The sequence below is a fragment of the Equus caballus genome, chromosome 16, assembly GCF_041296265.1.
Source record: "Equus caballus isolate H_3958 breed thoroughbred chromosome 16, TB-T2T, whole genome shotgun sequence".
NCBI classification, from domain to species: Eukaryota; Metazoa; Chordata; class Mammalia; order Perissodactyla; family Equidae; genus Equus; species Equus caballus.
In genome coordinates this window covers 33916483-33929595 of record NC_091699.1, presented here as the reverse complement: position 1 = coordinate 33929595, position 13113 = coordinate 33916483, and the positions used below count along the sequence as shown (strand labels likewise).

The following is a 13113-nucleotide window of genomic DNA, read 5'->3' as shown; positions in this document are numbered from 1 at the left end:
TCCATATTTTTCTGATCTCACAGCCCTCACGCAGAGCCCGCTTTCATACCGGAAGCTAGTCATTGGCAGAAGGTTTAGGGAAGAACAAGGTAAAAAAAAAAAATGAACCAGGGGCCTGGAGAGAGGCCTAAAATGGGGAAATTCGCACTTCAAGAGCTTTCCCTAACCTAGCCCCTCGGAATGACAGCTCTCCTCAGCCAGAAGACTACCTCTCCCGGCAGCCACTGCGCGCTCCACGGACACAGGCTGGCGGACTCCTTGCTCCCCACCTCCGCCAGCACCAGCCAATAGGAATCCCCGGCTTGGGCCTCCGCCCGACCCGGACCACGCGGGAGCAGGGGCAATAAAACTACATTTCCCGATGCACCTGTGCGCACCTCGTGGCCAATTGGCGCCCGGAATTCAGAGGCTAGGGGCGGAGCCGGATGCATGGGCCACCCCATTGGCTAGGGGAAGCTTAGAAGAGCCGGAACCCGGGAGAGAGAGAAGCGAAATGACATTTCCTCTTTAAATAGCTGGAGCCGGGGCCCCGTCGAGAAATGGCCGCGTCGGCAGGTGGGTCGCGTGGTGGCTAGGGAGGTGTGTTGCGGGGGAGGTGGGCCGGGGGCCAGGCTCATGCTGCGAGCTGAGGAGGTGGTGATGCAGAGTCGGAGAGAAGGATGGAGAAGTGGAGAAGGATCAGGGGAAGGAGGATGGATGGCGTGGAGGGCGGTGGGTGGTCCGGCCGAACAAGGATGGGGAGGCCGGGTACCCGTCGCCTCTCCGACCCGTTCGGGAGGCGGTTGAGTGGGCACTGGCGGCCGCCATCCATCGAGCTTCCCTCGTGAGGCTCCTGCCTTCGCTCTGGGCTGTGACATTCCGGCTCTCGGCGGAGTCGCCGCGGACACCTCGCATGTTCTGCTCGCACGGTCCCTCCGCGAGCGCGGCATCGGGCTCGCCGGGCTCCCGGACGAGCAGGCTGGTGTTTGAACTTGCATCGCAGCTCGCTCTCTCCCAGATCCTACCTCGCGCTCCCATTTGGTGGTGTATGTATACATATATCTATTTTTATAGGGGGAAAAAAACAAGCCAAACAAACAAACAAACAAATCCGCGACGCCGTAACTGGCTCCGAACTTCTTGTGGTTGTACGATTTTTCTCCTCCTAGATTTAAGTAAGTCTTCCCCAACACCGAATGGGATTCCATCTTCAGACACAGCCAACGATGCCATGGACCCCTTCCATGCTTGCAGTATTCTTAAGCAACTCAAAATAATGTACGATGAAGGACAGTTGACAGACATTGTAGTGGAAGTGGATCACGGGAAAACATTTTCCTGTCATAGAAACGTTCTTGCTGCAATCAGCCCTTACTTCAGGTATGATGATGGTAGAAACTTCTGTTGATATTTGCACTGAGTTCCCTTTCTCCCTCACTATTGCCCACTTGATTATTATATTGAGATGCGACAGTGAAATGAAACCGATGAGTTTCCTGGAAATAGATAATAGACCCTATTTTATTAAGCCCTTGTTTTTGACTTGATGGATTCTTCCAGAATTCAGGAGGTTGGTTTTTAAGTTAGTGAATATGCTTTTGTTCGTTTGTTTCAGGTAAATGACCAGAAAATCTAGAATTGCGCTGCCCAGTATAGCAGCCACTAGCCACATGTGGCTATTTCAACTCCAATTACTTAAAATTAAATAAAATTAAAAATTCCATTCCTCAGGCATACTAACCACATTTTAAGTGCTCAGTAGCCACATGTAGGTAGCGGCTGCCACATTGTACAGCCCAAATATAGAGCATTTCCATCACTGAAACTTTTATTGGACAGTGCTCATCTAGAACTGTTTTCAAAAATTTATCCATAATGTATGTTTCTTTAATGCATGTAACTTTTTTAGAGTTTAAAACATAATAGCCTGTTCTTTAGTAACAAATTACCATTGGATAGATTGTTTTAATGCCGTGGGGTAAAAGAAATAAAATAATAATGAATATAGTTTCTATGTGCGTTAGGCCTTAGACTAGTGATTATTTCTAAGATATTCAGAAGTATTTTTAAGCTAAGTTTTCATTTTCATTTATATTCATCTTTGTGTATCATAAAACTTTAAAAAGTAAAATTTCAAGACTTGGGTCTCAAGAATAATTTCATACTCTAAGAAAAGATCAGTGATAAGGGCAGTTTCCTGCTTAAGGTTAACTTCTCATTTTGTTTCAAACGCTCACTTTTTTAAGCCTTTCAATATTCAAAAATGGTGCAGGAATGAGAGTGAAATAATTTCTCAGTCACACTCTAAATGTGCTTTTTCCTTTTGAAGGTGCTTCTCTTTATAGGGCATATAGCACTGTAGCGTTCCAGACAGTAGTTTCTCATTCCTCTTTCTCAGAATACTGGGTTAAATATAGTCGCTTCAGTCTAATGCTTGTGATGTAACCATTTAGACTTGCCTAGGGTAGGTCACTGGACTATTAAGTATTAACCGTCATGAGGCAGTGAGCTGGAAATCAAAAAGAAGAAACTCTTGTTCACAGAAGGTATGAAGTTTGGCCTGGTAATGGAAACTGCTGGTGAGATTCACTTATCCAGACTATTCGTTAGATCTCTTTGGGTCATCTATGCATTTAAATCTATGTCACAATTACTATTTATCAGGCTCTGGGCTGAGCTTACTTTACATATATTGCTTTATATAATTTTTGCAATCCTGTCTTTGCACAGTTGTTAGTCCCGTTTTACATGTGAAAAAGCTGAGGCTCAGAAACATTGTGAGCTGACCAAATCATTTGTCTAACGAGTAAGTGTCAGAAGCCAGATTTGATTCCACAGCCAAGCTTCTTAGTCACTATATAGCTTTTAAGGGACAAGAGTGGGTCTTCCTTAAAGTTGCCTTTCAGAGGTTTTTATTGTATATTACATTTGAATAGTAAAAATAAAATTAAGAACCATTGAAACTTCAAAGTGAACATGTTATAACTTACTGAAATTTTATACTCTGGCTTATATTATTTAAATATCAAACTTAATTAAAATGAGTTCTGAAGACCCAGACAAATCTCTTCAAAAGAAGTGTGCTACAATAGATTTTCTTAATTTCCAAGAAGTTTAGGAAATGCTTGGAAAACTTTCTAAAGATAAGATATGTGAATTCAAATAAAGATATTTGACTAGAAAACTTAAGGATTAGGTTCTTATTTCTTGTTAGAGGTTTTTGCACAGAAGTTTCTTGGCACCAGTGCTGCTCCTTATGTGAGATCTAGAAGGTCATACTTAATAGTTTCTAAGTCTTGCATCACTTGTGGAAGAATTAGAATAGTTTGAAATCTGGCATGGCTGTTTCATGATCCCAGTGACTTGTCCGAATTAAAATTTGTATGATTATTAGGAATTTTTTGCTGCTCAGGATTTTGTGTGAGGGTGTGCTCCCACTTTATATAGAGTTTACAGAAAGAATCTATTAGAACAGGAGAACTCATCAAGTGTCACACTGCTCCTGTGTGTAAGACCAGCCTAGTCAAGTCAATAGGAGTTCCCATGTGGTAATGTCCTCCGTTGGGAGTTAATCTGTGCCAAATGAAGGGCTTTATTTTTCTTTTTAATCGGTAGCTGTACAGCTGGGTTTTTCAGCACCTGAATTGAAAACCAGTTCATACCTTGGAACATCGTTTTCAGTCATTAAAAAAACCCCGTGTGATATTGAACTTAAGATTTACATTGTAGAAGTAAAACTAGGGTTCAAAGATGGCTAACCCAGGCAGGCTGAGTCCTTGTGTCTTTGTAGGCCTCCACTATTTCTCATATATCATTTTTAAATTAATTTCATATGTTTGATGGAGACTTCAAAAATGACTGGAAATCTTGCTATTTAAGGATGTTTTCCATAACATGGCACTTAAAAATAGGAGGGGTCTGGATGTGAATAATCAACTTTATCACCAATATTAGGTCAATTTCTTCAATAGATAGCTATTAAGTATCTTAGGGCACATGGCCATTTTCTCAAAAGGCTTTTAAAGTAGCTTTTGATTTTTCTTTTTTTCCTCCCCAAAGCTCCTGTACATAGTTGTATATTCTGATTGTAGGTTCTTCTTGTTCTTCTGTGTGAGCTGCTGCCACAGCATGGCTACTGACGGACGAGTGGTGTGGTTCCACACCCAGGAGCCAAACCTAAGCCAATGAAGTGGTGCTCGCTGAACTTAACCACTAGGCCATCAGGGCTAGCTCTTGATTAGATTTTTATATTTAATTTGAAGAACAGCCTAGAAAGAAACCTTATAGGAGGGAAAAGAAAGGCAAATGATGTTTGTAAATGACTAATACTTAAATAAAGAGCCAAGCTTTTGGATACTTAATGTTTTGGCCAAGAAAGTCCCATAAATGCAGAGACATTTTAAATCTTAAAAAGATAAAACCAAAAAACCCACCTTGGTCTCAGTGGCGAAAGTCTGGGATTTAAAAAACCATTATCTCCAAAGAATTAGTTAATTCTTAAGCTACCCTTTGAAGTAGGCTTTATATTAGCCCTACCATAATCTTTATTTATATACAGAAATAAATAGGTAAAATATGGTAACTGAGAAAATTAAGGATATTTCTTTAAGCAAAGATTTCAAAAATGTCCAAGGATAAGTGAAATGATGTTCTTTATATTCCTTAAAATAATTAAAGAAGCATTCAAAAGATAATAGTTATAAAAAGGAGTAGGTAGAGATGAACTTCTAAAGAGCATATTGTTTCTTCTAAGATGAAGTTTTTAAAGATATATTTTGGGCACAAGTTGCCTTGTAAATTTCCACTGAGACATGAGAAGTTTTACTGGACAGTCTCTGTATGCTAATGTATCACATTGACACCCTCTGCCTACTCTTTAGCTGTCTAACTGGTCTGGTGATTTAAGATCTCAAGTCCCTTAGGCAGCTTGACCAGAAGCTGGATAGCGTCTCCAAGGAACATAAGGTGTCCTGGAATATTCCATGCCACTTTTGGTGTGCTTTAATTAGGTATACTCTCCCTTTCTCAGAGTTGGTACAACGTGGACGTCCTGAGAATGCACTTTTTGAGATTAGCCAAAGTAAATCCTTCCAACTTTTATCTGCATTCAGAATATCAAGAAACACATTAGGAAATATTTTTCACTTTCAGAAGGTTATCTTTGTGGTAACTTTATATTTTGAAAAATTCACCACAATAGTTTTTATTTGTAACGCACATGTAATAGTAAGCACTCTTTCCTTCCTAGATCCATGTTCACTAGCGGCCTTACAGAAAGTACTCAAAAAGAAGTTCGAATAGTCGGTGTTGAAGCTGAATCTATGGATTTAGTGTTGAACTATGCCTACACCTCCAAAGTTGTTCTGACAGAGGCCAATGTTCAAGCCCTGTTCACTGCAGCTAGCATCTTCCAGATTCCTTCCATTCAAGACCAATGTGCTAAGTATATGATCAGTCATTTGGACCCACAAAATTCAATTGGGGTCTTCATCTTTGCTGATCATTATGGTCATCAGGAACTCGGAGATCGATCAAAAGAATACATTCGTAAAAAGTTTCTATGTGTCACCAAAGAACAAGAGTTTCTCCAGTTGACAAAAGACCAACTGATAAGTATACTTGACAGTGATGATTTGAACGTAGACCGAGAAGAGCATGTTTATGAAAGCATTGTAAGATGGTTTGAACACGAACAGAATGAAAGAGAAGTGCACCTTCCAGAAATTTTTGCCAAATGCATACGTTTTCCTCTGATGGAAGATGCTTTTGTAGAGAAAATTCCACCTCAGTTTGCACAGGCTATAGCCAAAAGCTATGTAGAAAAGGGACCATCCAATACCAATGGCTGTACACAGCGACTTGGAATGACTGCGTCTGAAATGATCATATGTTTTGACGCTGCCCACAAACACTCAGGAAAGAAGCAAACAGTGCCTTGTCTAGATATAGTCACAGGAAGAGTGTTTAAACTATGCAAACCACCAAATGATCTAAGAGAAGTTGGGATTCTTGTATCACCGGATAATGACATCTACATTGCAGGAGGGTATAGGCCGAGCAGCAGTGAGGTGTCCATCGACCATAAGGCAGAAAATGATTTCTGGATGTATGACCATTCCACCAACAGGTGGCTGTCCAAACCATCCTTGCTGAGAGCCAGAATAGGCTGCAAACTGGTGTATTGCTGTGGTAAGATGTATGCAATTGGAGGTCGTGTTTACGAAGGTGATGGGAGAAACTCACTAAAATCTGTGGAGTGCTATGACAGCAGAGAAAATCGTTGGATGACTGTTTGCGCAATGCCTGTTGCAATGGAGTTTCATAATGCTGTGGAGTACAAAGAGAAGATCTATGTTTTACAGGGTAGGTACCTAGGTGATTTAGTTTCATGAAAGGGTAACAGGTCAAATTGTAGTTTACTTATTTATACTAAAACAGGTGTTTGTTGCCATTAATTGAGGTATACCTCTGGCTTTCTTATCATAAACTATTTGTTGGCACAATCTGTTCTTTAAAGGACCTATAAAGAAAATAAACTTTTCAATCAAAAAAGGCAGGTATTTTTAAGTTACTAAAGTGATCCTGTAAGATTTTTATATCGTTGAGTTTTGACATCACGTGGAATAAGTATTTTTGAAAACTTTCTTTAATAAATAATAGTTCAGCATTTTGGGAAAACTATTTCAGAGCTGTTTTTAAGACTTTAAACAAGAAAGCAGGCTTGAAACATAACTTTTTTTACTCTTCAATAATATATAATCAAGAGATATTGTAGTGACTACTTTTCTTATGGGACTTTTGGGATTAGTTTAAAAGATAAAAAAGAACAAAGCATCAACTGAAGTGATACTATTCAGTTGCCAAAGAATTTTGTGTAAGCCTTATGATTACAAAGTTTACAAAACTTAATTACACAGAGTTTGAAATTACAGTCTTAAGATTCTAATTTCACTGCAGTTTATGTTGCCTTCCATAATACATTATTTTCAGTGAAAAACTTTGATGTCACTTTTTTTTTTTACTTTTACCTTTATAAGAGGGACTATCTAACATACTTAGGTTTTTTTTTTTTTTTTTTTTGACTATTGAAGATCAGTACTCTGGCAAAGATGATACAGTAGAAGTAGAAAGAGTGACCGAGTGAGAGTAAATAAGACGTTTGATCCAAAGTTCTGATTTGTGATAATTAATGTTTTCCTTATGTTTGGTTTCTTGCAAGTTTTAGTTGCTTGAATGTTGAAGGCAATGTTGATAATACCAGCATTGTTATTCGTCTTCTGCTTCTTAATTGCTTATATAGAAATATTTTCCTCACACTACTTCAATAAAACAAGGAAAAAGGGGCAACTTCTGTGTAGATACATGTGATTTTTTAGCTCTTATCAAATTATATATTTTTTAATTGTTTTTTGCTCAAATCCGTTATTTGACTTTAAATTTCCTAGAAATGCCTGAATCCGTTTGTTTGAAGTTCAATATAAAATTGATTCTCCAGAAATTAGTAGTAGTAGTAGTAGTCTCTAGTGCCTTATTTTAGTTAAGTAGAAGCACAGGCTTAATTTGGGTTTGTTGGTTTTGGTGAAAACTGGAATATAAGAATGGATGTGTAATCTATTGAGTATGGTTGGATAGGTTATTATCACCCAATATGATGAACTCTCTCTCTCTATTTTGGTCTTATTGGTTAACCAGTTAGTTGATAGAGATAGAATTAATTGTAAGACTCCCAATTGGAAGGTAAAGATTGCGTCTTATTGTAAATATTAAGCAAAGGCACAATGAATTAATAGAACTTCAGAGTTGGAATGAACATTGTTTAATCTGAGGTTGCATTTTATATAAGAGGATCTGAGACTCTGAGGGTTTTCTTAGTTGCCCATCATTGGTTTTAATTTATTAAAGTGGACTTCAGATTTTAAAAATCAACTTTTTTGTGTGTGTCATCTTTCTATAAGAAATTTGTGGAGAGGTGGTACACTTTAGAAAGTTTTAATTCTATCTTTTTTATTAAGAATTCTGTTACAAGTTAGTGATGTGCAAGCAAAAGCTGGTTTAATAAGCTATTTTAAGGAAAATTGAAATTAAAGCGTCACTATTATCATGTAGACAGTTAAATTTGTAGATAAGAGTAAACCTAGTTCAAAACAGTTTTTAAGGGGAAGCTCAGTTTAGAAGTAGGTATTTCTAATCTAAACAAAGCCTCTTTATATAAATAAACTTGACATGACTAGTTGGAAGCTTCTGTTGTACTATCTGTGGCTTTTGGAGTATCATTAATCTGTTCATAAGGGGTTTCAGATTTTTCTGACAAAGATTTTATACAAATGTTATAATTAGTAAAACTCATAAATCTTCACTAGTTTAATTCTTTCAGACATTTTTATATTGACAGTCTGACTCAGCATACACTTTTATTGTCAAAATAGAAGTGAAAGTGACTCAGAGTCAATGCCATAAACCACATGTGTGTTTTCTATCTTATTAAAACCACGTTTTCCCCTCTTGAACACTTGTCTTTGCATTATAGCGACAGTTAAGGTAAACACGTCCGTGGCCCATGGACAAAACTATGAACGATTCCGTGTACTATCTTCTAATTAAGTAATCACACAAATTTATAGTGGCCTGTTTATGATGAAGCTACATATATATTTGTATCTTCCTGGCTAAGCATTAGTAATAATGCTTTTTTAGAGCTGGCTTAAAATAAATTTTCTGAAATATACAATTGGATAGAATAAATGGAACCAAGCTCTTGACTACTATTCTGCCATCAAGCCAAAGTAACTCCTCACACCTCCCCAGTATGAACATCCAAATTTAGATTGACTATAATATTATGTGTTATGTCATACCATGGAATGAAGAGCTTTTAGGTTATCTTGTAATCTCATATTTGGTGTATCTCTGGAGATTATAAAAAAAATATTTTAGAATGGAAATATTTGGAAAATTATGCTCTTTAGTCTTCAACATAAAACTGAAAAGAGACATGACAATGTACATATTCTTGTTTTCTTTTTTTTTTAGGAGAATTTTTCCTCTTCTATGAGCCTCAAAAAGACTACTGGGGTTTTTTAACCCCCATGACTGTGCCTAGAATCCAGGGCTTAGCGGCTGTATACAAGAACTCTATCTACTACATAGCTGGAACCTGTGGAAATCATCAACGCATGTTTACTGTAGAAGCCTATGATATTGAGCTCAATAAATGGACTCGTAAGAAGGACTTCCCATGTGATGAGTCCATAAATCCGTACCTTAAACTGGTACTTTTCCAGAATAAGCTCCATTTATTTGTTCGAGCTACTCAAGTGACTGTTGAAGAACACGTCTTCAGAACCAGCAGGAAAAATTCCCTTTACCAATATGATGACATCACTGACCAATGGATGAAAGTGTATGAGACCCCGGATCGGCTCTGGGACCTTGGCCGGCATTTTGAATGTGCTGTTGCTAAACTCTATCCTCAGTGTCTTCAGAAAGTCCTTTAATGAGTAGCAGGCCTTAGAGAGCTTACTGGCATCTCGCACTTGAGGAAACTTAGTCTTACAATGATATAAGAAGTGCTGTCAGTATTTAAGAAAGCTGAGAGAGTTTACACTCTACGTGGAAATGGGCGCTCTTAAAGATTACAACAAAGGGAGGGATTTCTTTTCATCCTTGTGGTGTTTTCATTTCATTGAGCAAAAGGTAACAAAGTGCAATTATCAGCATTTTTTTTTTCTGGTATAAAAGTAATCATATCATTCTAGAAGTTTGTGATAAGTAGTCTCTAAGATACCAGATGAATTGACAACTATGCACTCTTATAAGAGCAGTTAGGGTATTATTGGTTAGGGACATCCCAACTAGTTTGATGTGACTTGTTATTTTAAATACGGGTAAAAATCTGAGGCAATATCACTAGGACTTTAGCTGTGACCTCTCCGACACAGAGAAGTACGAACTTAGATCCTCATTCTTAATATATATATTTGCGTACCATTTTCAAGTGTACTGAGCTTTAAATGTGTTCTGTTATTAGAGTAGATAGAAGGAAAAACCAGTCTCAGAAAAAGCTTTTGGTCTGATTGTTTCATATTTCCCATGGAACTTTAAGTTAAGCTAAAGTTTTAAAGTAGCAGTTTTCTGTTAAGTTTTTCACGTGCTAACACTGTCTCATTTTTAACAATCTCGAAAAGGCCTCAAATTCACAGGTGGCTGGTGCTAGTATAAGTTAATTCATGTGTTTAGCTAGATAGATTTAAATTGTCTGAGCCTTGCTTACCTTTTAAATTGATATGTTAGTTTTGTGGCCATAGAATTTTACCTGTTGAACTCTTGTGATTTCACAAGATCTCTACTTATGGAATAGCAAGATATGGCCACTTATTGGTCTAACTGGATCACTCGCAGAGTAGTGAGAACATTATACTCAGTTTGCACTAACACAGGCCATTTTGTTGCCTGACCTCCTTTTCCATCCTCTACCTGTCAAGTCATTATCGGTACAGTGAAAGGTAATTTATTTCTCTTCTGCACAGAGCATAATGTGAAGTTGTACACCTTCTTTTAAAATTCTATTTTCCGGAAACATAAAACTCCTGCAGTGGTCTAATTTAATGGTTTTTAAGTTACATATGACAATTAAAACCTCATTTTCTGTTTTCATTTTTTGCACTTAACAGTGATGAATATTTTTACATTAAAAAGCTTGTTCTAGCTGAAGGTGATTGAGAAGGAAAAGAGTGAGTGAAAAGAACCATAGCATTATAAATCACTTTTCATATTTAACTGGTGAGTTTCTAACAATCAGTTAGGAATATTAACGTGAAGACAAACCAAGTCATTTGTAACACGTAAGGCAGATATTTGGATGAGTAACTTATTTTTTTACTATGCCTAGAATAATTGCTAAAGGAATAAGTATAGCACAGAATCTGTCCCGGACTAGAACATTTTGATTCTCTTAAAGAAGGCGAACTGGCATAGTTTGTGTTAAAACTCTTGCACCAATTGTAATGTGATACTGTGACACCAATTTAAAACATTGCCTCTTCACATCACATACCTCGTTTTTCAGAAACTTTCCAAACTGCTTGTCCTAGACCTCTACAAGTAGGGAATGTTTTCTGAAGCAGAATTTAAAGTGGACAGCATTTACAGAATGAACATTTTAAAATCTAGTTTTGGGAAGCTAGATGTGTGGTTTCTTCTTATTGACCTTGATAGTGTGTCTATCATCTCTTTATAACTCTGTTAACAAATAGCCTATTTTTTCTCCCCAGTTTTTCTCTATCTTCTGTTTTCTTTCTCTTGAGTTTTTTTGAAGCATCTTTACAGTGTTGCATTGCAGAGGGGAGGAAAAAACAAAAATAACTAACTTTTGCAAGAGATGTTCATGTAATTTATTTTTGAAAGCTTTGTTGAATATCTAAGATTTCCTGCCACTTCCTGACAATCTTCTGTATTTATTTAGAAAAATGTGTTACTTGAAAACATGACTAGGACATTGTGTTAGTAATTTCATGTGCCGGATGATATATAGGAGTACAACGTACTGTGGGTAATGCTACAGTAGATTTATTCTGTTGATCTGCACAACAGTTGATCCTTTTGCTATAACAATTTATATTGAGGGTGTGATCTAAGTATAGCGTGTCAAAGCCAAGGTTTAGAATTTGCTACGAGAGTAGAATATATATTGAATTTTGTATGAAGAACTATTTGTTTATATAACTGGGATATTTTGCCACTTTTAAAATGATTTCAGAAGAAGTCCTAGAAGACTAAGATTAGTAATCTGTGTGGGTATGTGTTTAGATATTTAAGGTACATTTGCATAGTATGATGCGAATATAAGTAAAAGGCACAATGGGTACTAAAGAATTAAAATATAGGTCTACCATATGCCAGTCCCACTTCACCTTTATTTTTGCATTTGAAGAATGTATGTAGCACTTTCCTATATGTTTTTTACACATTGAAACTGGACTTGATATAACTATGCTATAGGAAAGTAGAAATTGTATTCTTGATTTCCCATCTTTGTTTTTTTGTTATCCTACAAAGTTGATGCTTAAGCATTAAGCTGATTTCATTGGTGCATGAGAAAAAGTGGATGTGATCTGCCAGGAATCAGATTCCCTATGTGAAGCAGTTTAAAATGGCATTCAATGTTCAGTGCTCAGGTATGTAGTAAGTACTGTAGTCCTTTGGGGGCAAATGTGTAGATATTTTTAAACATTTTGCCATAATTGCACAATTTTTTGCATTTTTACCTGATGGCATTGTTTCTTATAATAATAAAACCTTTTCTGATTGAAAACTTCTGTTGTTGTAAATTGACCTCTGACTAGTGAGTTTTGTAGAATTAAAATTTGGAGGAAATCATGAAATACCTTATGTCCTAGTGGAATGAAATGAGATTTTAATCTGTCAAATATTGGGCCTCTGGTACAAAATGAACTAGTTAACATCACCTTATGTAATGCTCTTTGAATTCTAAAGCAGGCTCACTTATATTGGTAATTCCTTTGTTCCTTTTCTTCTGGCTTACACTTTTGTTATTCCATGCCTCTCTCTCCCACTTCATAGCTAATCCATCAGGAAATCCTGTTGCCTCTTCTTTCAAAATATATCTAGACTCAGACCACATACTACTTGCACCACCATCACCCTAGTCTAAACTAGCCTACTTTGTGTGCCTTCTATCACCCTTGACCCCTTGTAATCTATTCTATTCTCTGCACAGTAGCCAGAGTGATCCTGTTAAAACATAAGTCAGATTACATCCCTCTTCTGCTCAGACCCCTCCAGTGGCTTCCCGTCTGCCTTCATATGAGAGCCAGACTCCTTCCTTACGTGATCTACACCTCCCAACCCTACCTTTTGGACCTCATTGTCATTCCATGAGCTCACTCTATTCCAGCCACACTAACTGCTGTTCTCAAACATGCCAAGCACCTCCAACATCAGGGTCTTTGCCCTTGCTGTGTCTCTTGCCAAGGATGTCCTGACAACTCGCTTACTTTATTCAAGTCTATTAAAATTCCAGAAAGGCCTTCCCTGACCACTTTCTGTAAGACAGAACACCTTCCTTCCAGCTGCACCTCCACCCATACCACCTATCGTTTCCTACTTCATTTTTCT

General features: G+C 37.5%; 1 protein-coding gene across 4 annotated transcripts; it reads left to right on the top strand.

Annotated features, from left to right (window-relative positions):
- Positions 1-312: 312 nt before the first annotated feature.
- Positions 313-12289, top strand: KBTBD8 (kelch repeat and BTB domain containing 8). Of its 4 annotated transcripts, XM_023620107.2 has the most exons (4): positions 313-555; positions 1149-1359; positions 5228-6342; positions 9010-12289. In XM_023620107.2, exons 1-4 carry the CDS (start codon positions 540-542, stop codon positions 9471-9473), a joined length of 1806 nt encoding a protein of 601 aa, XP_023475875.1. In that variant the 5' UTR covers positions 313-539; the 3' UTR covers positions 9474-12289. The 4 variants fall into 4 exon arrangements, with proteins under 4 accessions (XP_023475875.1, XP_023475876.1, XP_023475878.1 ...); XM_023620108.2 differs by lacking the exon at positions 1149-1359 and having other exon boundaries at positions 372-555; XM_023620110.2 differs by lacking the exons at positions 313-555; positions 1149-1359 and adding an exon at positions 2421-2525.
- The last annotated feature ends 824 nt before the right edge of the window (positions 12290-13113 follow it).